Source organism: Rousettus aegyptiacus, unplaced genomic scaffold, assembly GCF_014176215.1.
Source record: "Rousettus aegyptiacus isolate mRouAeg1 unplaced genomic scaffold, mRouAeg1.p scaffold_m13_p_1, whole genome shotgun sequence".
Classification (NCBI taxonomy): domain Eukaryota; kingdom Metazoa; phylum Chordata; class Mammalia; order Chiroptera; family Pteropodidae; genus Rousettus; species Rousettus aegyptiacus.
In genome coordinates, this window is record NW_023416284.1 from 37,363,778 (window position 1) to 37,390,248 (window position 26,471).

The 26,471-nt window shown below is 42.1% G+C and overlaps 1 protein-coding gene across 1 annotated transcript in view; it reads right to left on the bottom strand.

The window, feature by feature from the left end:
- Positions 1-645: 645 nt before the first annotated feature.
- PLPP3 (phospholipid phosphatase 3) overlaps positions 646-26,471 on the bottom strand; it is a 118,977-nt gene continuing 93,151 nt past the window's right edge. The window contains exons 6-7 of the mRNA XM_016159912.2: positions 8,525-8,651; positions 646-4,211 (exon numbers count right to left, since the gene is read on the bottom strand). Coding sequence (XP_016015398.2) covers positions 8,529-8,651 — 123 coding nt within the window. The 3' untranslated portion in view covers positions 646-4,211; positions 8,525-8,528. The remainder of the gene's footprint in view (positions 4,212-8,524; positions 8,652-26,471) is intronic.

The following is a 26,471-nucleotide window of genomic DNA, read 5'->3' on the forward strand; positions in this document are numbered from 1 at the left end:
TATAGGAAAATATAAGCGCTGATGCACTAAAATGCCCACAAAGAACTTGATGCACAAATTGGCAGAGCAATCCAGAATGTGTGAAGGTCAGACTCAAATGCCAAAAGAGACTGTGCTTTGCCCAAGGTCACCCTATGCCTCTGGCAGATGGAGATAATTGGAGCCCCAGAGCCCTGGCTCTAAGTCTACTGCCTCACAATGCCCTGGAACTGTGAGACAGATTAGGGAGACGCTTCTCCAGCCCAAACATGGGCCCCTGGGATTGAAGAGCAAAGCAACCTCTGGAGAACCAGGCCCAACCTATAATTTCCTGCACAGGGACTGTCACTTACCATAGCAAAAATAATAAGAAGTGATGTCTTATGATATTGTGTTCATTCAACAACCATTTACAGTCCACCATGCACTTTCACATAAATGGTCTCATTTCTTTTAAAAGCAATAGTCAAGCCCTAGGTTTCAATGGCACTGGGTTCTAATCAAGTCTCCTTATTAACTATGACCTTGGCAAGTTATTTTACCACTCCGAGCCTGCATTTCCTCGTTTACCACTTGGGACCAATGCTCCCTCCGTGATGGGCTATGCTTAGGATGGCTTATTAGTGTGCCTGGGCATCCATAACAAAGTTCTAAAGACAAGGCAGCTTAAAGAACAGAAATTTATTTCCTCAGAGTTCTGGAAATTAGATATCTAAGATCAAGGTAACAGCAGTGTTGGTTTCTTCTGAGGCCTCTCTCCTTGGCTTGTGGGTGGTTGTCTTCTTGCTGTGTTTTCATCTGGTCTTCCGACTGAGACCTGTTTTCCTCTTCTAATAAGGACATCAGTCATATGGGACTAAGGCTCACTCTAGTGACCTTGTTTTAATTTAATTATCACTTGAAAGCCCTATCACCAAATACAGTCACATTTTGAGGTACTGGGGTTTAGGACTTCGACATATGAGCTTGGATGTAACACAATTCAGTCCATAACAGATGAAATAATGTTTCTAGATGTCTACAGGATACCAGGCACACAGCAGGCACTGACTGGATGGTAGTTATCATGGTTGTTGGTGCCATGCGGAAAGATGGTGAGGTAAATGACCACCAGTTCTCCCTCTTGTGCTATGGACAAACTAGGTCCTCATCCTGCTTTGCTGCCTGAATGGCCTTGGCAAGACCTTGATGCCTTGCTCTAGGTAACAACAAAGGGGGTGCGCCCCCTAATGTCTCTGTCCCTTTCCTTCTCACATAGTTTCATTGTAAAAATAGAGAAAAATAAAGTCCCCAGCATGGGCCACTTCAACAGCAACACAGGAAGGAGCTTAACTTCTGCCATTTTCTGAGCAAACCACACCAGCACTCGCAGAGGGACTGGTCTCCTGCCACTGTTGCTCTCCACGTGTAGTTGAAACAACTCCAGAAAACATTCTCTTTTTTACCTTTCCCCTATTGCTCTCCCCAGCAAGTGAGAGACAGCATTTTTCCAAGAGGTAATCAGTTATATCATCAGGCACGGAGGACATAACTTAGGGAGCTGTCCTGCAAAGACTCAGTTGTCCCCAGGTCACCCACTGATATCTTAAACCAGATTTATTCATCCAGCAACCTGCCCTGCCCTGTCCTTCTCTGGTTAACCCTCTAGGAGCAGGTGATGAGGCCAGAATATCATCTTTCAGTAACTTTCCCATCTTGCCGTTTGTTTAGTGAGTTGCTAAAGAGGTTGTTGGTTTTTCCGTTGTTATTTTTTGTTTGTTTGTTTTGTTTTGTTTAAAACTATATCAGCACATCCTATTTGCAAGGAGAGCCCAGACAGTTCCTAAAGACTGGCTTTAGTCTATTGTGTTTGCTTCCTTTTTGAACCCAGTCAGATCAAGATAGTGGTGCCAAAAGAGATGAGTGAGCAGAGGAGAGATGCTGAAATGGCACTTTGGCACAACAGGGGGGAAAAATGGGTTTTGAAAAGGCGTTAGCTGATCTTTTGGCCAGTGAGGCCTTATTTGGGGGTAGTTCTTTGTGCTCCATTCTGAGCCCCATATTTTGTATCAATTTTCAAAATGACACATGCTCATTGCAGAAAATTTGGAAAATAGAAAAATGTAAAGAAGCATGCACACAAACAATCCATAAGCCCATCATCTTGAGGTAAGTACCGGAGTAATTGATATTAGCATTTGGGATGTATTTTATTCCAGTCTTATTTCTTGTGGAGTTGAGATCATACTAGCGATAAAGTTTTATATCTTGCTTGGTTTTTTTAAGCTTTATTGAGGTATAATTGACATATCTTACTTGTTTTAATTAACATTTTGTCATAGGCAATTTTTTAAAGAAAAACTTATAATGTCTGAGTAATATTTCATGAAATTGATGTACCACTAATACTTAGCCATTCTCTCTTGTTGTGAATGTTAAAGTTAGTACTATTTTCTGTTTTTGCAGGTGGCTTTTCTTTTATCTGTTGGGCTGTTATAAATAATGCGACATTGAACATCCATGTACTTTTATCCACCTTTTTCTAAGTAAATATTACATCTTTAATTTCATATTCCATATTCTTAAAACAACCCTCAGAATTAATTATGAGTATTCACATTGAGTAGATGAGGATCCCAGAAGCCAAGTGATAAAACAAAGCTAAATCCAGAAATTAGAGATGATTCCTGTTCGGTATAACGAAAAAAATATGGTACTGTGAATTTGACATAGACGAACTCGAGTTTGAATCCCTTCTCCACAACTGACTGGTTGTGTGACCTTGGGCAAGTCGTGTGTTATCTATGAAATTCAATTCTCACAAATGTAAACTATGTAAGGTTTATCTGAAGATTAGAGGTATTGTGCTTTTAGTGTATGGTTTGGTGCATAACAGGGGCTCAAAAAATGGTCAGTATTATTTTTAACACTAGATTATGGCTGGCCCACCCTGGAATTGGCCACGTTGGGTGTTCAAGTAGAATTGGAACATCTGTGTCCAGAGGTTGAACCAGGCAATATCTAAGTCACAGTGTAGGGAAAATATGAGCTAGGGTTAGGAGCCCTGGACATAAGACCTTGCTTCATTACTTAGCAGCTAAGGCATAAAAACAAATGACTTATCCTTTCTGGGCTTCAGTTGCCTTGTTTATAAAAATGAGGATAATAACAACACACTCCTCACTGGACTGTTGGGAGAGAGAAAAGAGATCGTGGATGTGCAAGCACTCAATATAACTCCAAAACTTTCCACCAAAGTCCATGAATTTTATGATTATCATTCCAACTCAAAGATGCAATGACTCTCTGAGGTTTTATGGAGAAAATAAATTTTGCTTCTCATAAAATTGCTGCCTTCCAGCCTCCACCACCCTTCAGAGCAATCACTATATTTTACAATGCTGTTTAAAGAGAGAGCCAGCCAGGATGACCAATGCAAGCCTGGAGTTTGGAGGGGCTTAGGATGCTGCCTGTGAAACCATCTTTCATCTCCCAGGAATGTCTTTGGTATTTACAGAGCAGAGAGTGACTGTCTCCAGGCCAGGGTCAGAGACTCTGAGGACCCTTCCCTAGCCCCCTCACCTCTGGGTGTAGGACATTCACAGGTTTTGGACAGCTGACCCTTGGGGCTGGAATGCAGTGAGCTTGGCCTGACACATCTTCCATCAATTTCCTTAGGAAAGAAAGATGCCAGAGAGGCAACTTGCACGCATCCATCTGATCTCAGCCATCCCCATGTCTTTGGTGCATTATCTCTTTATTGATCACAGCAACTGACTGGTGCCCTTCACTCAAATGCCCCTCATGTAAAGCTAGACATTCCTGGCCCTCGGTGCTCAGACTTCCATCCATCACTTAGGAATAGACAGAAACTGCATTCAGTGGAAGACATGGCTATATAGCAGCTTCAGCCCATAAATTCTGATTAGGTGTCTTCTTAGCAAACATTACCTTTTCTCCATTGAAGACTAGAGATTTATATCAATCCCTGGAGATTCGGTCTCCTTAAAGCAGAATTTGTCTGTTGAAAGCTTTGAAGGCAGGTAGAGCTAATCATAAATATGAGTTCTGGCATTTACTTGTGACGTAGGATAAGCTGTCATGTAGATTGTGTTGGTGTATGTTAGACTCTTCGCCCACTGCCTGGGCCATAGTGAACACTTTGTAAAACTTTGCTATTACTTTGTCGTATTAGCTGCATAATCTTGGGCAATTCATGAGCTTCAGTTTCCTCATCTGGGAAAATGGATCATCTGGAAAAGGTGGTTGAGAAGAAAGCAATAGGTTTCACAGTCAGAGCAGGCTAGGTTCATTTTCTACTTCTTTCACTTAGTTAACTTTTCTTGGCATATTGTTGAAAGGAACCTCAGAGCTTCAGGTTCCTTTTCTATAAAATGAAAATAATAATACTCATTTTTTCAGGGTTGCTGGGAGAATTAAAGATGATGTCTGAAAAATCCCTGGCATGAAGAGCAACTATGCCATTATTTTTGGTGGGTGACTGGCAGAATGATTACCACTTTAACTTTGAATGGCAATAATTTAAACATGGCGTCTGAAGCCACTGCCTTCTTCGAAGACTGGAACGGTGTAATCACAAGCCAACATCTCGGCAAGCGGATGCTGAGGTAGATGCTGTGGGTGTAGCTGATGGGCCACATAAATTAAATCAGAACCAGGCGCAAATGACACAGGCAGCCACTAAACGATTTGGTGGAGAAATGACCATGCATCATCTATCTGTTCTTCCTAGCGTCTTCCAGCTCTGGCTTAGGAGTAGAGTATTTCCCTAGACCTGGATTTATAGAATAGCCAAAGAGGAATAGACTCTTGGCCTCTAGCCTTCATCCCATCCTCAACTCCCATAGTTACTCTAGTCATTCATTACCTGAAAGCAGCCTTGATACATGACTCCCAGCTCAAAGAGCTTCTTCAATGGATCCCTAATATCTCCCAAATGAAGTTCAGATTTAAAACATAAAGTTAAGGTCTTCTAGTATTTTCTACCAGTTATCTTGAGAAGAGCTAATGGTGTAATGGGGGTGTGGGACTCCAGACTAGGGGTCACATACATGTAGCTGAAGCCTAGCCCATGCCATGTAGTGCCTAAGCTGTGTGGAACCAATTTCCTGGAAGAAATGAATGATATTATTCCTTGGGTACCACAAAGTAAGAGCTGGTGCTAGGCACTTCCACATGATATTTCAGTTAATTCTTACAACAACCACTGTGAAGTATAGATTCTTATTGTCTCCATTTTGCAGGTATGGAGACAGAGCTCAAGACAAGGTAACACAGGTAGAGTCTCTGAGCTCACTTCCTTGAGTGTAAAATGGAACTCTAGGAATGCCTTCCTATGGAAAGTATGAGGACTCCCCCAAACACTATGAGGTGCAGGGCTTTTACCAACAGTACCTTGGCTCAAGCATTGGTACTCTTTCTGGCCTTATCACTCTTTCTTGTAGATCTATAGCTAAGCAGTAGAGACCAGCTCAGTGTCTGGGACTAGAATGGATTTAATAAAAGTCTGAAAATGTTTTTTGGAGCCTGGACTCATTACCAGGTTCCCATCAGAAAGTAAGAAGCAGGCAACTCCCAGCAGCCTCAACTAGAGTAGGCCTCCTGTTATATATTCTCCAAGTTCCTCTGCACATACCTTATAGTTCTTATGATTATACACAGTGGGAACATGGAGCTTGTAGGGTTCATGAGGATAAGAATTATCTGATGTGCTCATCCTTGCATCTTCAGTGTAGCTGATCTATATGTAGTAAATGAACAGGAGAATGACTAGAAATGTTTTACCTGGCAGCACTGTGCATGCAATTTGAATTGCAACAGGAAGGAGCAGTTGAAAAAGTGATGTACGTTCCCACTGATGCAACCCAGAAACTGCTGGCCAAGGTTTGTTAAGTCATAACAGCAATAAGGAGACTAAGCTAAAGGTTGGTTATGAGCTCCAAGGAGAGCAAAGAGTTAGCCCTCAAGGACACCTCTGCCCCAACTCACATGGCAGGAACTTGGGAGGTGCCACTTCCTTCCTGAGTTGTGTCTTCCTCACTAGAGATATGAGGAGATGAGGTCAGGAGAGCTCACCACATGCTTCCAAGTCTGATATTCACATTTTTCCAATGGCTAATTCCTCTTGCTCCAACTTTTAAGGACATTTGAAAATAGCTGAAACTGTATCCTGCATATTTGGACATGAGAGACACTACCAAGTGTAAATACATGTTGACCAACTCCTGACCTTCGAATGGTGCAAATGTTTAGGACATAGGTAATTCAAAATGAAAGAGAGGCATCAAAGATTAGGATTAGGGTTTGTAGTGCAATCAGAAGGGATTCTCAAGCATCTCTCTCCCATTCTTCCTTTCTTTCTCTGTCACACACACACACACACACACACACACACACACACACACACACACAAGCTAATTCTCTACCTTCTGGACTACCACTCCCTCAAAAAAAAAAAAGACAAGACAGGGGGTTGCTAGGGGGAATTGCCGTTTATTCTACTCACTTCCTCCTCTTCAGGTTTTTCTTTGTTCAAGGCCTAGTTCAACTGAGCGCTAAGCATCCCCTTGTCAAAATCACCAGGAGTGGAGGTTCAAGTCTGTTCAAATGCAGATGTCTAGGACCCACCCCACGAAGATCTCCCAAATCAGATATTTTTCACACACTCCTCATTCCCCCACTTAGGCTTACTCAGTTTTGAGACTCCCTGTGTAAATGTTTAGCCCAATTTAAGTACTATTCAGATATGTAGGCACATAATATAGTAGCTTGAAGTGTATGAAATTGTGAACGTTTGACCATTTTTGACCTTCAAAATTGGCAGTTTCATACAGTTCAACCTAAGCCACTGGGGCATTTGATTAAACCTCCATGCAACCTTTGTGTAGGCATAGTTATTCCTATGAGACCCTGAGCACATCCTGCTGAAGCACACACCACCAGTGTAAGGGACAGCTGCGACTCTAACACAGGTCTGTCTGTCTCCACAGCCTACGTAGGCCTCTTTGTTCCTGAACTTTCCACCACTGCTCCTCAGGACAAACCGAAACACTAGACAGACATGCAATGTGTCAGCCACAGTGTCCCAGGTTGGCGCCACCTCTGGCTCAAAACAGGGCCATAGTTTGTCCCTCGAGGCCTGGGCTGTGTGCGCGAGATTTCAGAAAGCTTTGCTTCTTGTCAAAAATTAAACCGATGTTTTTCCTGGACTGGCTTTTGGAAGGGAGCATGATTGCTGATTAAATATGAAGTGGTTTGAAACCTAAGTGTCTCTCTGAATAACGTAATGTTTACTTCTAATCAGGAAAAGGTGCCAAGGGGCTGTCTCCTTGGAGTTATTTACGTGTCCCAGGCTCCAATACCCACTTTGCAAGCTGCTGCAGTGACCTTCTCTGGGTTTGATGCCCCTGGAGGGATCATGTCCTGAAGTAGCCTGAAGACTGAGAGGGAGTATAGCTGTCCTCAGAGCCATCATATCTGCTAGCTGAACCCCGTGCCTGCCTGAAAACTGCCTATACCGCTCTGTGCACAGAGGAGGCAGAAAATTACAAACACACACTTTCCTGCTATCTTAGCTTGAGGCCAGGGTCCCTAGCCTGTGAGGCTATGGAGGGAGTCCTGGAGGAGGGTAGAAGGAAAAAGAGAAGCTTCGTCTAGAAAGGCTGCCTATGGATTCCTCAAAGACCCCCTCAGTATGGCCATTCCTGTTGCCATAACCAAAACCCAGAAAAGTTATTACTTTTCCCAAGTCTCAGAGAGGTCAAGTAACTTACACAAAATTACACAGAAGGTAACTGACAGATTTGGGAAACGAACCCTGGTCTGTTGGAGCTGAACACTTTGGCTGCTCGCCATCAAACCAGGAGGCCTCCTGGAGGGACTGAGTCAAATTCCCAGTCTTCCTCCTGATGAACTGTGTCACCTTGGTCAAAGTGTTTAACCCTTCTGAACTTCAGTCTCCTGATCTATAAAATGGAGTTGTGTGGGACCAAGAAGACTAGATTTATTCACGTACTTAGCCTGTGATTCCACAACTATTCGTGGGGCTTCATTTGTGTATCAGGTACTGAGCTGGGTTCTGGAGTTCCGGAGCTCAGTGAGAATCCCCACAGACAAGGACAAAAGAAAGAGATGCTACAATTAATTCAAAAGATAGCTTACTGTGTGTTATTAGAGAACTGTTTGCACACCCAGAAGCACTAGATAAATGATTAGCACTCTTAAGATCTTATGTAAATTATTATTATTGTTATTCATTGCAACATTGAAGGCTCATTTCCCTTTTGCATCACACTTCCTGGGGTTCTCCTTTTAGATATTTCGCCTCTCCAATGAACACCTGTGCCCAGAGAACTTGTAAGTGCAGCTGGTTTCAGAACTTGCAACATATTGGACAATTTTTTTTTTTTTTAACCCTCCTGGAGCTTACAGCCAGGAAAACCCCTAAGTAACAAAGTCCATGCCTGTTAAGTCCCTGCCTGATTCTACCAACTCTGCAGCCACCTCTCTCCCAGAGCAAAACTGGCAAAAGCAGAATCACACAGACCTTCTCACTCCCTGTGGCAGCTGAGGGAGATTGGTGCCCAGCTAGGGGGTCTCAGCATCCACGGGCTCCTTAGCTCCATGTCAGTGGTGGATCCCCAGGCAAGTCCCTCCAAGCTCAGTGTCCTTATCTGTAAAGTGGGGATAGAATTACAACCTCTTCCTCTCAAGCCTGCTGTAAAAACGAAATGGGAAAGTACAGTATTGTTCAATGATACACCTGTAAGAAAGAATCCATTCATTCTCTATTTATTGAGCATACACTTTATGTCACACACTGGCTGTAATAAATACCCAACATTTCCTGGGTATTAATTCCACATGTCAAATTAGTTTATAATTTCATATATGAAATTCCACGTAATTGCTAAGTCAATATATGTAAACTAAGTATTATATATACTAGTTAATATTAACACTTAGTTTTATATATATTAATTTAGTTAATATATGCAATTATAAAAATACATTTACATATATTATAATTAATTGCATATATTAATTAATTTAATCTTTTCAATAACCCTATAGGTAGATATTCTCTGTATCCCAATTTCATAGATGGGGCAACTATTCATACAGAGCTTCAGGCTGCAGACAAATGAAGACCTGGAATATAAACCAGGTAGAACAGATCCAGAGTCTGTGCTCTTAACCCTTCTGCTGTAAGATATGGTTCCTACCTTCAGGGGGTTCACAGTCTGATAGGAAAGAACAAGGGGCCACTGGAGCCAGAGGAAGGGCTCTGACCAAACCTGGGAGTATCAAGGAAGGCTTTTTGGAGGAAGTGTGTATGAAGTAACAAAGTTATCCTGACTGAAGCACCAGTTATGGGAAAGCTCTGGGGTGAGAAATAGGCTAGTGCATGTGAATAATGGAGAGAAGTGGGATCATCAGGTGCAAGGGAAGAGATCAGCGAGGGTAGGGCATACAGGGCCTTGTACGCTGTGTCAGGCTGGATCTCAGCAGGAAGAGGATGGCGTCTTCACCTGAATGATTCAAGAAAGGTTTAAGGAACTTCACACAGGATGTGGGCAGGAAGTAGGAAAAGTAATAATGGATGCTGCAGTATTGCGGGCTAGTAAATATTATCACCCTGAAGCCTGAAGAGATGAGGAAAGAGGGGTTTAGGGAAGACTGTGACTGGAGCTGTGGCCTTTGGGGCGGGACTCAGGCCTCCATGGGAACCTGGACAGAAGGAAGAGGGAGGTAAATGCTCTGACCACTGTCCTCCCCTCCCAGCTCTTGGGGCTTCGCTGGCTGAACTCAACTGAAAAACATGAATGCAATCGGGCCCGTTGACACACTCGGTATGGATCTTAGTCGTGGGGCCCAGAGCAGGGCGGAGAAGAGAGGGTGGTGGACCCACAGGGGGAAATCAGAAGACAACCTTGTCCAAGAGTTTATTTCTCCTGAGGACCACGGGGAGTCACTGTAGTGACACTATCACATCTCCATTTTAGAAAGATGGCTCTGCTCACAGTATGAAGTAAAATGAAAGCAGCATGTGAGATTGGAGGCAGAGAGACCAGTTAAAAGGCTCTGGCATATGTCCGGGTGGAAGGAGTGTCAGCCTGGACCACAGCAGTGGGGTTTAGGTTAAAGAGATGTCAACAGGGCACTAGGTAAGGGCTTTCCAAACCTCAGGAAACTGCAAAGCTTTCCCTCTTTCTCCTCCTCCACTTCCACTGTAACACACCCGACAAGCACACACACATGCCAGTGCACACATACCACTACTACCGCCACCAATCCATGTGTCCTGCCTGGTGTTGTCACAGCTGCATTTTCTGTTCTCTTGATTCAGATTCAACTCACACTTGTTGCACGTCCCCAGTATAGCTAGCACCATTCCATTACGTTATTTCAATCATACACTCCACAGAATGGTGATCCATGGCCTGAGCACTATGCTCGCATCTCACAGATGTGCAAAATGAGGGTCAAGATGAATGCAGAATCTTGTTAAGGGCTCTCATAGCAATGTAAGCGGCATACCCAGGACTTGGACCCAAGTCTGTCTGGCCTGCCTGACCCGGCTCATCCCTCTCTGACTGTAGACGGAGTAGACCACCTCCTCTCTCCTTTCCTCCTCTGTGCCCTGCTGTGAGGCCCCAGAGTCTCACACTTTGACCCCACAGGGGTTTCCTTGAGAAGAGGCACCCTTCCCTCAAGGGTCCTCAATAGACAGAGCTGGGCATGACGTCATCTTCCTGCTGCCGCAGGTAGCCTGGTGTAGTGTTGGAACCTTGTAGGCCTGAGGTCCCAACAATGGCAGGTCTATTCCTCTCACTGTCCTAAACAGAGGGTGACCATCACAATAGTGGTTTATACTTGTAGGGCATTTACTTTATGTCAGGCATGATTTGAAGTACTTTACAATCAACGGTCATTAAACCCCATTTGGTGTGTTCTATGAGTATTCCCATTTTATTGATGGGGAAACTGAGGGAGAGAGTTTAAATAAATTACCCAAGGACACAAAGAGAGTGAGCAGCAAGTCTGTATCAGAACTTAGGCAGAGTGGCTCTAATATCTGTTCATTTAATCTCTTCACATGTTTTGGTCTGAGCTGGAAAACCCCAAACACATCTAATACCACCCCTCATTTTGAAAATGAAGTAAAAGAGGCCCAGAGGGAGGGCGTGACTTGCCCACATCAGTGACAGAGCCAAGATCAGAACCCTCCCAATCCAGTGCTTATCCCACCTCCCAGCACAGTACCTTCTCCAGCCTCCGCGTACTCCTGACTGAAAATAGGCTGAGTTTCTCGTTAATGGCTTGATTATGCTGGGATGAGCACTGTTCTTCAGGAAGCCAATTTACGGGACATTAAAGTCTTTTGCTATATTCTTCGGATCCAAACTGGAGCTTGGCCAGGAACTCCAAGTGACAACTTGCAGGAGTTACGAAGCTTTTGTCTGGGGAATACCCAAAGCCAAATATTTCCAGGGACAGGAAAACCCCTAGGGTCCCATCCTTCAGCCCTCTTTATCCCTCAAGGAGTTTACTCTGCAGCCAGTGACAGACATTTTCCTTTCTTCCTCAGACTTCCACAGGACCCCTGATAAGACTGAGGTTATCGACACCTAATCACCCTCACCCCATAAGTATTCAATAGGTGAAAAACTTTGGAATGGGAAATGCCTTTTTCAAACCCCATGCTGAACCAGTGGGGAAACTAAGGCCAGCAAGGAGACTGGGCCAACCCCAAGTCACACAGCAGGGCTAACAACAGCCAGGGACAGGCTGCAAAACTGACCTGTCCACTCTGAATTCTACTTTTTTCCACCACACTTTGCAGGTCCTCCCAGCTCCGTTTTTGGACCAGAGCAAATACTCACTAAAAGTCTTTTATATTATTCTTAAAATCCTAAACTGTTGTAGACACCCTTTTAAAAACATATTTGTAAAAATAAAGAAAAATAGTTCAAGGGAAAACTTGTTTTCCTCTTCCCTTACTTCATCTGTTTACTTTAGGATTATTGGGTTACCAAGCTGTCCTCGTCCCTCCCATCAGGGGCTTGAAGGAGGTACATTTAGGACACATCAATGAGTTCAATGAACTAATGTTTGTGAAGTGCTTCAGTTTACACAGTGTTTTCATGTTACATTTACAAGAGCTTTGTGAGGTAAACACATGCCTATTACAAGAGAGGCCATGTGGCATGGTCATCTCTCCACTGAACACTGGGGTGAGATAAAGCTAGGGCTGAATTCCAGCCCCAACACACACAAGCTGTGTGAGGTCAGGCCAGTTATTTATCTTCTCTGAGCCTCTAATTTTCTCATTTATAAAATGGGTGTCATATGGACCTCAAAGATTTGTAGGGAAGACTGAATGAGGTAAAGCACCAAGCATATTATAACACTCAATAAATGTTAGTGATGGTTATCTTTGTACTGCCTTCTGCAAGGGACAACATTACCAAAAAGGTAGTTAGCCCTGGTATTTGTTATCCCAATACAAGCAGAAAATATAAATAAGCATTAGAAGGATTTGATAGATTCCAGATGACAAATCCATAGCGGGAGCTAGATATGTTCAAAATTGGCATATCACTCCAGTTAATCTAGTCAGAGTGAATCCAGATCTTGCGTGGGAGCTACTGGAAAGAAGCAGTATTTTTTTCTGTTGGATGTGACTGTAGAGGATGGAGGCCTGGAAATGCTGGCTGCCATCTTGTCACTATGTGGAAACTGAGAGTGAAGCCAGTATGGAGGAAAGGAGGCCTAAGAGAAGAAGAGAGACGATGTCCTGATGACCATTTGAGCTTCCACCTTCAGCACATTCTATCCCAGGACATTTAAATTGTATGAACCAATACTTTTTTTTTTTTTTTTTTTTTTGGATTGGGGAGAGTGTCTATCACTTATAAGTGACAGAGTCCTACATAGTCACTCACGGGCCTCAAGGCTGGTTGAAAGATCAAGAGAGACATTAGCTTGTTGAGTGAGAAGGGTCGAATGATGCCATCAGGATTGAGATACACAGGGCACTTCTGGAAACTGTGGAAATGTTCTACTTCCTAAACTAGGCAGTGAGTATACAGGTGTTTCTTAAGCTATTCTTCGTACTTTGCATTTATGAAATATCTCACAATACATTTTTAGAAATGCAATGTAAAAAAGTATAGCTTGGAACAATTTTTCTAGAGACAACTTGGCAACACATATCATACAATGCACAAGTTGATTTATCAATCTAATTAAATTACCTCTTTAAAATGCACAAATCTTTAGCCCTAAAATACCTCTTCTTATCCTAAGAAAATATTAAAATGTATGGAATATTTATACAGTCATGAATAAGAAAACAGATTTTTTTCATACACTGACAGGGAAAAATCTATCTTTAATATATACAATTAAATGGAAAGGGTTGGAGGCGAAGAGATTTCTATCATTTAGAAATTGTATCCAGGTACCAGTAACAGAAGACCTCATCATAGTGGCTTAACATCACAGGAAATTATTCTCCAATATTAATGCCAATTGGGCTGGTGCGACTATTGCTTTAGGATATCAAAGACTCAGATATTTTTCTATTGGTCTCCAGCATGTGGCTTTCAGCCTCAGGGGCCCGTCCTGCCCTAAGTAGACTGATAGAATTCTACTCTCACATCTGTTTTGTAGGTCAGAAGGAGACAGACAAAAGACTGAAAAGACACACCTCCCATATGAATTATCTTCTTTTAGGCAACCTTCTTGGTGCTGTACAACCTGCCTGCTTATACGTTATTGGCCAGAACTTAGCCGTAAGCACATGCCTCACTGAAATAGAGGCTGAGAAATGTAGTCTTTATTCCAGGTGGCAATGTGTTGAGCTAAAAATCAAGAATCTGAACTAAGTTGTGTGTGTGTGTGTGTGTGTGTGTGTGTGTGTGTGTGTGGAATGTAACATGTGTGTTTATAAGAGTAATGAATAAGGTCAGGAAGCATAGGCACATAACACAAAATAGTTATGTCTGAGAAGTCAAATTAGAGAGTATAATTTCATGTGTTTTTTCATATCATCCTAAATTATGAAATTATTTTCAACCAGCTTATTTTTAGAATCAGAAAAAATAAATCTCAATTTTAAAGAAAAAAGAGATACTGATGTTAAAGTCCTATAAGATAAACTTCAGAATGCATTACGTAATTAGCAACAACATTCCATGCCAGGGTTTGAGAATATGTGTGTATACTCATGCAGTAATCAAGCATTCTTAGAGCTTTCAGAATGTAGTAGTCCTTGAATATGGGAAAGGCCAAACGCAGTGGACACGAAAACCTCTTTTCCAATCTAAGGAAATTAGAATCTACTGATGATACTCTTATCGTGATTCAATAAAGACTTCATTTTACAAACATTTTATCTCCCCCTGTGATTAATTCAATGAACATCAACTGAATGCCTTCCATGGGCCAGGCAATTTATTAGGCCCTTTTGACCTTTTCTCATTTAATTCTTAACAAATGCTCTGTCAGGCAGATACTATCATCTCATTTTATAGATGAGGAAACTAGTCCCAGAGAGATGAAATAAGTCACTTGACCAAATGTACCTCAACACTAGATCTACTTGACTTCAAGGCCCATCCTTTTTCAATTCCACTGGAGGATGCCTTCAAGTTGAATCAGCCCCAACCCCCTCCTCTGGAGGCCAGTGGATGATAAATGACAAGTAATTCTTACCCGAGTTCCTTGACTTGTACCTTAGGAGCCTCAGAGTCTGAAGCTTTCTAAAATTAGGTCTATGGCTTCCTTCCTCACCTCAGCCAGCTTTAAATATAGGCTCTCCTATCCATCTTCCTTACCCACCGATGTTTTCTCTGCACTTCATGGACCATCAAACCCCAGCAGTATTTTTCCTATTGCTCTCTTAACTTCCTGTGAAAGTCTGATTTGTTACTCATTTTGGACCCAGTGTCTTGTGAACTTGTTAATGGTCCTCCTTACATAACTGTCAGCTCTGACACAAGTCAGAAAGAGCCACTGTGTTTTAGTCACCCCTTAGAGAAAGGGCTCTGGATGTCACGCAGTCTTTTCTGTGTAACTTTTAGCAAATTCCCTGATAGCTGTAGATGTAGTGGAGAGAACATGGGCCTTGGACCCAGGCTGCCTTGGGTTTGTTTGCATCTTAGCTATGTGATATTTCTGAGTCATGGTTTCTTTATTTCTAAAATGCAGGTGCTAATACATCTTTTCCAGTTTGCATGTGAGGGTTGAGATAATATAAGTACTTTATCAGCTGACACCCAAAAATGGCTTAATAACTTTTGTTATTTCTCTTCCTTCCAGTTTTCTTGATTGAAAATGTTCCAGATTCTCACTTTATAGCTAAAGAATATCAGCATCTATTATAATTATACCAACAATTACACAGCATAATAGCTAAAAGCACAGGCTCTAGGACAAGCTGCCTGAGTTTGAATCTCAGGGTCGCCACTTAGTAACTATGTGACCTTTACCTAAACTCTCTGAACTTCAGTTTTTTCAAATGCAAAATGAATTTTATGATCACATCTACCTCATGGGATTAATCATTTAGAATAATTCCTTGCCCATTATAAGCACTCAATTTGTGTAAGCAATTATTATTGTCACCATGCATAGCATTCTTGCTGAATGTCAGGCTCTGTGTTAAACTCTCTTGCACTCTCTCTAACGACATGGATCACATTATTTCCACCTTTGGGCTGGGGAAACTGAGATTCACTGTGGAGGGGGGAGCTGTGGGATCTGACTTACCCTAGATCCCACCTCTAGTAGGTGGCAGAGTCTGGATTCATGTCAGGCAGTCAACACCAGAGCCCTTTTCACTCCACTATTAGGTTATCTCTCTCTAACTTCCAGCTCATTTTCCGAGGAGCCACCTTGGCTCCTTTGCAACTTCCTATCCTGATATCTCAGGGACATTTCCACATTAATCTTGATTTTCTTTGCTATTTATGTTCTGTTACCTTGCCCATGCTATATCACAAGGTCGATTAATCAGAAGCTGTGTCTCAGTGGTTACGACCCTAAAGGAAATGTTCCAGAAACCTCATCAACCTGTTCCTGATCTCAGCTCATGAATGATAAGCTGTTTATCGGAGGGCAGAAGGCAGCCTATTGTTGGGATGTAAAAGAAAGATGACCAGGTTAGAGGGTCTGGTGCAAGATGTTGGCCTCCAGGATCTCCCAAATAAGCTAGTGTACATGCGGTCCTTGGTAAACAGGATGGCGCACCGGCCCAAACTGCTGACATTCAGTTCCTCTGTGCTGCATGCTGAGTCATCCAAGAGCAGGGCTGCATTGCCACAGAGATAGTCATGCATCCATCTAACAACCAGTAGAAATTAAAATCATAGCAGCAACCTCTGAGCGCTACCTATGTGCTAAGGAGAAGGTACACATACCTCTTGGGCATCAGCTCTCACCAGTCCCTGTCTTAAACTTGAATTTAAAAAAAAAAAAAAAAAATCCCAAACAACCCAGAGCTCCCCACAGGCACTATACTAATTCTTGCCTCTTTGACTTTAGCCATTCATTCCTTCATTCAACAAATATATTCTGACTATCAACTATGTGTCTTTTATAAGTTGAATTATGTCCTCCCCTCCAAATTCATATCTTGAAGTCCTAACACCTAGTATCTCAGAATGTGATCTTGTTTGAAAATAGGGCCATTGCAGATATAATTAGTTAAGACGAGGTCATCTTGGCTGTTGCCACTGACCATGTTTTAAGCCACAATTCAACTGGTCTGAATTGGTGAAGCAGCTAGCTGGTCCATCACCATTTAGACTCAAGTTCCTTGGAAATGCAGAGTATTTTACACATCACACTTTGACATTTCCATTTTACTCTCACAACTTCCTAAAATGTATGCTAATAGGATAATTGTCTTCATTTAACAGATAGAAAATCTTGATTCAGGAAGGTGAATTGAATGGCCCAGGGTCTCGCAGTTGGCAAGAAAAACAAAGACTCCTGACCTACTGCTTTTCCCATTCATGATGCTACCTCAATAATTAGCCAGCCCTCAGAATCATATTTTAGATGCTCAAACCTGAGAGGACCTTTGATTTCATACAGTCTAACCGCCTACAGACAAAGAAAAAGTAGCTCAGGGTTGGCAACTCCATGTTCACCATCCTCACCCCCAGGCTGGCGTTATTGCTTGCTTGCTCCAAAGAAACACCAGAGAGATACTGCTCTGTCCAAAGGCAATAGGAAACACCTGCCCTTTAAAACAAAATAAACAAAAAGCAATCTGAAGAAAGAAAGAGAAAAGGAAACCATTATATAGACATAGCCCTCAAGTCCATTTTTCTCTGAGAACTGCACTTTCTTCTTCAAAATCCCTTTCACTTTAAGACCATAAGCTTTTCTAGAAGATTGAGTTGAAGGAGGACAGAGTGATGATAAGTCCACCAACCTTAGCAGCCCCTTTAATGAACCTTTAAAGAAAAACACATGGAGGTAGATGGGAATGAAGATAGGGATGGGCAGAGTTCAAGAAATTTCTCCCTTTCTGGTATAGATAGGGATTCGTTGCTTATCTCAGATGACCCAGCATTCCTAGCGGGAAATGGCAGAGAGCAGAAGTCCCACCAGAGCCAGCAGATGGTGGGTCAGCAAAGGTACAAAGGCTTCCTCTCGGTCTGAGAACTGCTGTGATTTCAATCCCCACTTTCCGTCCATGATGCAAAACCTCCCTCTGTTCTGTGCTGGGTGCCCAGGATCATTAAGAGTATGGATCTGACTCAGAAAGGTCAAGGTCAGATCCAGAAGCTGCAGTCAGCCCCAGTCCCCCACGTGAAAAAAAATCTTTCACACTTACAATGCAATCTTGGGTAAGATATCTCAAAACTGGTCTAAAATTGAACGCTCTTTCTGAGCGTTCACCCTTCTGAGCCTACTCCCACACCTGTGTTCTCAATAAATGTCAATGTTCACCTATCATTTGGCTAGAGATAAAAACAGAAATAGTATCTTATTTCTATCTCTGTATTAGTCCCATGTTCAAATGATGAGTAAAGGCAGCTAACTCTACTTGAGGAATATCTCCCCACTTTCATTTCCTCTCCATTCTTGGAGCATCTGCCCTAGAGCAGTCCTCATTTCCTCTCTCTTAACCTTCTTCCCTCCTTCTCCCCTCCTTCCCCCTGCCAACCCACCCTACCTGCTGGTATGATCTTCCAGCACAATTAACCAGGTCAGGTCAGTCCTCTACTCCAACGATTACATCCCTATTTCCCTTGAGATACGTATAAACTCTTTATCAGAAAACATGAGACCCTGAAACCCAACCTCATCTCCTCATCTGCCGCTTTTGCCTTCCACTTTTCTCTTCAGCAGCTTGAACTGTTTGTAGTTAAAACCACATTACAGCATTTCTCATCTCCATTCATTTCTTCATGTTATTTCCTTCTCCTGGAAAACTTTCCTTCCCTCACCACCTCCCCCCCACAACCCTATTGTCCTGCCTAATTGCTACTTTTTGAGGGGATATTATCTCCTTTACCCCACCTCAGTCCTACCCCTAAGGTAGGTACTTTCTTCATGTTCCCACAGCCCTCTCTTACTACATTATGCATCCAGAATGACAGCCACCTATTCATGTGCCTTTCTTCTCACCTGACTGTGAGCTACTCAGGGCCAGAGCTGTGTTCTACTTATCTCTACATCACCAAAGCCCTGGCAAAAAGTAAGAACTGAATAAATGTCAAACGAATGAATGAATGAATGAATGAATGGTTGATGGGAAAGTAAGGATTCTAGGATAATTTCAGGTTTGATGATACTAGTGACTGGATAGCGATGCTTTTCATAAACATAGGAAATACAGAATGAATGAACATTTAGGGAGCAGATGGCTACCCCCATCGAGTAGAGACTTCCACTGAGCAGTTGGATCTATGTACACATCTGGAGTGCAGGAAAGAACTTATCTGGATGAGAGATTTTACTCAGTGAACCACTGCAATGGGAAAATTCCTCAACAGTCAAGAGTGAGAAAAACAGTGGAGGGAACACTGAAGAACATTGGCATTACCGAGTGAAGGGAGAAAGACAATCCCATCCAAATGACAGAGCAGGAATGGCCAGAGAGTAGGTCCTGCTCCATCAGAGTGTGATGTCACCCAAATCAAGGGAGGAGTGCATTCCAAGAGTGGCCAGTATTTTCAAATGCTGCAGTCGTAGCCAGACTTCTTAAATGATGGGCAGGGTCTCATTCATAATCAAGCCTTTGCCTGTATTTCCCACCTCATTCTCTTGAACTGTCAGTTCCAGCCTGTTTGCATAATTTAGGGTTCCCTGAATACATCATGCATTAAACCCTCCCACACCTTTGCTGAGTCATTTGCTCTTTCAGATCCACATCCACCCACTCCAAAATTGTCATCATTCATCGAATGCCATCCTGAGCTTTTCCTCCTGAAAAGTCTTCCCAACCTGGCCCCGACTCAGCAGAGTAAGTTAGTGACTCTGTCTTATAGGCCTCCACTCTTCTGTGAACTTGGCTCTAACTCATCACCTGTAATAGTATATTTTTGTTTCCATGTCTACTTTCTGTACAAGAGTGAGTTGTTGGAAGGCACAGGCTTTCCTATTTATCTCTATAATACCAATACCAGACACAGAATCTGGCATAAAATCAGAAGCCCAGATATTTTGTTGACTGAGAAAAAGTGAATGAAGGACTTTGTACATCAACATCACCCAGAGAACAAATCATTAGAAGTAAAAAAAATAAAAATTTGGTTAATCGAAGGTTCTTCTTTGTTGGGTTTGAGTTAACTGAGATTCCCCTGGAAATGCCTGGCTTAATGTTATACAAGGCACATTAAGTTAGTTTTGCCCTGGCCTATATGAGCTCCTGAATGTAGTTGCAAACAAAATAATCTGAATAGGAGACAGCACCTTTATGGGGCTGTATAGAAATACCTGTTTGTACTGAGGCTGCCATACTCCCTTTCCTTTGCCTCCCCTGCATTAAGGGTGTCTCATAAATGTTAAATAATCACTATGACTTGCTCAAGGGGGTGTCAGTAGTCATAAAAGCTAGCTTTTATGGATGTTTCCCTGTGTCTCCTGGTGGGTGGTTAGCAACTGAGCAAGCCTGATGGCCAGAGGTCTCCATACAGGCTGCATCTGAGAGACCTATAAGCTTGGGTGGCAGGAAGAGGATCCAATCACAAGCTGGGACGCCCAGCCATTGATTGACTGAGGAAGGCCACCCACACTGAGCCTTCTGGAATCCATTGGCGAGTCATGAGCCAAAGGATTATGTCTTCAATATGGGCCACTGGGCCTGATACCAAGGCATTTCCTGCTTACAGCTTAGGGGAGCTGTCCTTAATGAGGGTGATGACCTGCAGGTCCAAGAAATAACCAGATGAGAGGAAAACCCTAGTCTCATTTATACCTCATGGGACATGGCTTCCTAAGCCTTTTCTGTTTGATTCTATATTCTCCAGCAGACTTTGGTTTACATTCATCTCATCATTTATCTGTTGCATTCATTCATTCCTTAGACAACAGTTGAGAACCTGGGATAGATGTTAGAAGTACAGAGATAAATAAGACATGATTCCCAACTTTATTGGGTGAAACGCAGGAAGATAAATAAGATACTAACTTTCATATAATGTGTTAAGTGTATATAGCCATGAAGGTATGTACAAATAAAAGAAAGGGGGCCACAGAGGTGACATTTGTACTGAGTTTAAAGGATGAATAGAATTCTAACTGTCAGGTAAAATAGAGGAAGAGAGGGTGCCAGGTATCCAGGAGGGTGGGGAGACATTTTAAACAATTAGATACAATTAGAGTGAGAGGAGTGCTAAAATGGAGGTAGGTAAACACCCTTTGCCTTATATAATTTTAGGGGGTACCACTTACATCAGAGTCTGCAGAGTCATACAGTACAAAACCTGGTGGTTATATGCCCCTTGTGGCCCTAGTCCACAAACTTGAGTTCAAGTCTCAGATCTGCTATTAACTAGCTATATGACGTTGGACAATGCTCTTCCTGTTTCTCAGTCTCTTCAAATGTCGGATAAGGAAGCTGAACTGGATTGCTTCCAAATATTCTCTGCTTGCTGGAGTCCTCTATGAGTCTACACATCCAGGCTGAGAGGAAATGATGCAGGAGTTAAAGCTTGTCATTTCATGACTGAATAAGGCATTGTCTTTGGATATGAGACATTAATATTCCCCCTAACTCTTGATTTCTGTATATGTTTTACATAAGTTGGTTAAACATTGATGCATAGAACATTAGATCTAAAAGAGAAATTAAAGATCATTTCACCTATGTGGTTCATTTCTGAGAAGGTGAGACTGGGACCCAGAGACAGTGAATGATCCACCAGAAGGCATACCACAGTCGAGTCAGAACCCCAAGACTCGGGTAAGTATGGAAATATTCTTTGCCTCAACCCAGGTAGTTACCAAGGTTGACCCCAACTCCCTCCAAGACACTGTAATTTCCCTGGCCCAAGTGTAAAAAGGGGCGGGGGCGGAGTAAGAGGCAAAACCAGCATCCTATTAAGAAGTATAATGTTGGTAATGAAGCCTGCCTGCAGATTTTCTTCCATGTCTTCTTGCCACTGTGTTCCCACTCTATTGGTTCCCGAGTGGCAGAGCATGCAATCGACCAAACCTGCATATCTAGGACCATAGCACACCTCCACTGATATTTCTTTGAAATATGAGAATTCCAAAACCTTTTCCTCATAAGTAAATTAAGTCTAGGGATATATTCAAATCAATTTAGACATGGGCAAAATATTTCAAGCATATTCATCCAGGCACCAAAAGGAGAAATCCAAGTGGGATTCTAGCTCCTCCCTCTGTCTCTCCCATGCTCTCATTCCAAAACAGGCTCCTCTCTCTATCCCCACTGACTGACTTTAGAGCCACACCCTTCACTTCCTGGGCTATTGCATTAGTTGCCTAACTATTCTTCTGCCCTCCCATCTACCCTCCTCCTCTGTGCTGACACTCTGATGGTTTTGACAAATCAGGGCATTCCCACACCTATCAGATAAAACTTAAATTCTTCTGCATAGCGTACCACACCTTTTGTGATTTTCCCCCACCCACCTGTCATTGCTTATCTCTGCTGTCATATTCCACAAGAGTACATTATTATTATTTATGGTTCTACAGATACAGTGTGCTCTCTCAAGTTTCCAATGCCTGGAATGCTTCCCCCATCCTCAAATCCATTTGCCTTTGATGTCCCTCCTGTACTAGTGTGGTTGGTCTGCCATAACAAAATACCACAGACTGGATGGCTTAAACAATAAAAATGTATTTTCTTACAGTTCTGGAAGATAGAAGTCCAAGTTCAAGGTGCTAGTAAGAACTTCAGTTTCTGGTGAGAGCTTTCTTCCTAGCTTATAGACAGTTGCCTTCTCCCTGTGACCTCACATGGCCTTTCTTTTGTGTGCATATGTTGAGGAAGCTCTCTGGTGTCTCTTCCTCTTCTTAAAAGGACACCAGTCCTATGAGATTAGAACTCTACTCTTATGACCTCATTTAACCTTAATTAATTCCCTAAAGTCCCTCTCTCCAAAATCAGTCACATCAATAGCTAGGGCTTCAACATAAGAATTTGGAAGAGGAGACACAATTCAGTCCATAATACCTCTAATATAGCTCTTATCTTAATGTATTACCATGAGTTGTTCTTATGTTTGTCTCCTCCACAGACTTTCGAATTCTAGGAGGAACTAAGACTCATCTCCAAATCTTTATATTGGCAGGGACTGGCCCAGGTTTTACGAGGCCCAAGGCTTATAAAATGTGGTAGTCACTCATTAAGAAAAAGATAAAAAGTTAGGTACGACATGAATTTAGAAAGGGCCCATGAAAATGCAGAGCCCTGGAGCTTAAGCCTCTAGGCTCATAATAAAAAGATTATTAGTGTGGACCCTGAGGAGAAATATTTATTTGATGTGAACACTGAGAAGGAATTTATCTGTGGAGATAAATTAGTAAACCAAGGATTCAGATTTTATAAATAAGAGTTTAGCCACCACTTGCTGACGAGGTCTCCTCATGTACTCTGTATACCAGGAAGAAATTCAGACTGAATTGTTGGTTTCAGGTACTATGCCTTGCTTATTTATGCCATCTGAATCAACCACTGCAGGGCAGCTAGCTGTCCTTTTGTCTTTTGACCTAAGGACTGAGACCATCCCTGTCCAGTCAGGACTGGCGTAATTATACCCACCAAGCAGAACTGTTCTAGAATGACCAATTAGAATGCACGGCATTGGCCAGTCAGAACTGAATGATTCAGACCAATCAGAACTGTGCAAATTTGGAAACCTCATTTGCATTAAATTGGACCATTTGGGAATCAGTATGGGAACTTTCTCTGTAAAAGGTGGGCTCTTTCTCTTGGTGTAGGGAGCACACTTTCAAGTTTCTACCAGAGGTTATGTTTTTCTGGTTTGCAAACTATTTCACCTAAATAAAGTCTTTTTCCTTTTTTGCACCTCTTTGAAAATTTTGGTTTATATTAGGTACTACTAGAAAGATCATGGGCTGGGTTGCATTTCAACTTTTCATCTCACTTTGGACAGATAAGTTCACTATATGCAGTTCAATATTTCTGCATATGTAAAATAGGTTTATATTACCTGCCCTGTGAGGTTGTTTTAAAGATACACTTAGATAACCTGAAAATGTGTTAAATATTTATTCACTTGCTAATTGCCTGTGTTACCAACTACCATGTAAGCTCCATTAAGAAAGAGACCTGGCCTTGATCACTGCTGAATTTGTGTTCCATGATGATGTCTGGGAATGGTTGAATGCTTCACAAATATTTTTTGATTGAAAGACTGTAGTACCTTGTAATACACAAAAGAATGATACGTGGTATCCATTAGTAAGTAAATTTTCTCAATTTGAACTATTGCTATTTAATAAATCTTAGTTAAATGAAAAGGGATAGAAAATACCAATGATCAGGAGATGTAAAAATCACTGTTAGCTAGACTCTGGAGAGCATTATAACTCAAAATTTCATATTGTCTGAAATGTTCTTTAACAGAGAATAAAATATCTGGAAGGAAGGGGGGGGAGAGAAAAAGAGAGGAAGGGAAGGAAGGAAAGAAGTTTGAAAGAAAGAGAAGAAGGAAAAGAAAGAAACATTCAGAGAGAGAGAACAAGAGAAAACAAAAAATACTGAAAATCCTCCAGGCAGTGGGGAAAGTTAAAATAGGAAAGCCCCAGAAATTTGACATTATTTTTTCCAGTGACCAAGGCAGCATATTTATTCGTTGTTCAGCAGCTCCCTTTACACTCTCAGGGAAGTAGAGAGTGTAGCAAGGTGCTGAATGCTCTCCAGGCAGCTCTTTAAGAGGAGGCAGGAATAGCCATCATTAGATAACCTCATATCATGTCAGGCCCCAGTCTCTTCTAGGCCAGAGCTGAAAAGCCAATCTTCCAACTTAGCTCTGAACTCTTCACCCCAATCAATTAAGAAAAATCCCATCAAAAATCCCAAATAAGAGTGCTTGGCCTGACCTTGAGGATTCTAGCTAAAGAGACATTGCTCCTCCCGGAAGAATCTATCATTTTTAAACAGTTCACACTGATGGTTGAGAAATTCAGGGAGAATTAGTTCCAGCACTTGAGAGCCAAGAGGGATCTCAGCACCGACAGAGGGCCCCCTTCATTTTAGATGAGGAAACTAAGTCTCAGAGACATTGAGTGACCTCGTGGAGATCATACAGATTTGCCATTATTATTGTTAAAAAGAAATCTCTTAGATTGATCTAGCTTCCTACATTGTCCATTTAATTCTTACACTTGACCGTGTCAATAACTCTGACTCATGGTTCAAGAACAAGAGTGTGGTCTCGGTTTCACAGACCTTTTTTCAGTTTCTCATTCCACTTCATATGCATTATGGGAACTTGAACAAGTGACTTCAACTTTCTGAGCCTCCATTTCATCCTCTGCAGAATGAGATAACAGCATTTATCTTATATGCATGTTGTCAAGATTAAATAAGATAGTATTTACTTAAAAGCTGGTACTTTTAGTGCTGAATGAATGCTGATTTACCATCTTCTCCCTGACTCGCTCTTTCCACATCCTTCTTTCTTTTTCCTTTCCTCTTTTGTTCTTAGTAGGTACTATGACAAATGCAAAGAAGTATAACACAGGCTCAAAGAAAGTTCATCTCCAGTTGAGCTTTCATGTCTATAAAATGTGAAAGTGGAAAGAGATGGTTTCTAGAGATTCATGCTCCCCTCGCCTATTTCTCTGTTGTCATATAAGTTGATATATATTGAGCACAGACTGCCGAGCATTCCCATTGGCCAGATCCTGAGCCAAGCTGCAGAAACGCAGAGGTATACATTCCCTGTCCTCAAGGAGTTCTTGGAAAACTGTAGCTGAAGACTAGCGGAGAAACCCCACAGTAAGCATGAAATTATATAAACATTTTCAAGAGTCCAGAAGTCATGTAAAAGAAGGGGTAAATGGTCATGTCAAGGTCCAGCGATGATGTGTTCACAGGGGGAAACCCAAGAAGTACTTTAGTTCTCCTTGTCTGACTAAAAAACAAGCCAAAAAAAATTGTTAAAAGGAAGTAGAAGTAAACCAGTCAGGGCAAACTGTTTCTGGGTACTACATTTTCTGAAGAGAATCTAGTGCATACCAACCACTAAATTTATTCAGTCCTCGAGGTCCTGTGTTATTAAGCCTGGTAGAAAAAAAAAAAAATCACATGACACTGGAAAAAGAAAAAAGAAAGAAAATGAAAGGAGAGGATAAAAGAAGGAGGAAGAAAGGAAGGAAATTACCTTTGGCTTAGACTTCTATGTACTAAGTCCCTTACCAGGTCTCTTTATTTATTCATTGCATGAGTAAAAGAAGAAGGGAGGATAGGAAGGTGGACAGGTAGGGGAGGGGAGAAGGAAAAGGAGCAGAGGAAATGGGGAATGGGAAGGGAAGACAGAGAAAGAAGATGAAGAGGTGAGGAGGCTGGGAAGGAGGAAGTTCAGAAGAAGGGTGGAAGAAAGAAAGAAACCTGTGAGATAAATATTATCTTCTTTTTAAACATGAGGAAACTAAAACCAAGCGATGACATGCCTTGCCCAAGGCATTTCAGTAATAAGAAACAGAACCAAAATTGAAAGCCAGCTATGTCTGACTCCAAAGATCATACTCCTTTTGGGATATCATGATCCCCAGAGCACAGTCTAGTTTATCTCCAATGATGGCATAAGTGGTAAGGTATAGTCTGAAGAACCAGAACACCGTGGGAGTAGGGCTATAAAGAACAGAGACAAGAGCCCCCCCAGGCTCCCAGTGAATTCTACCACTCCTGTGATTATCTACACAAGATTAACTTCTTCCTTTACTACTGACTGAATTCACCCTGGACAAAGTCACTAACCTCCCTAGGCCCTCAGTTGCCTTATCTATGGGCCCATAATATCTTC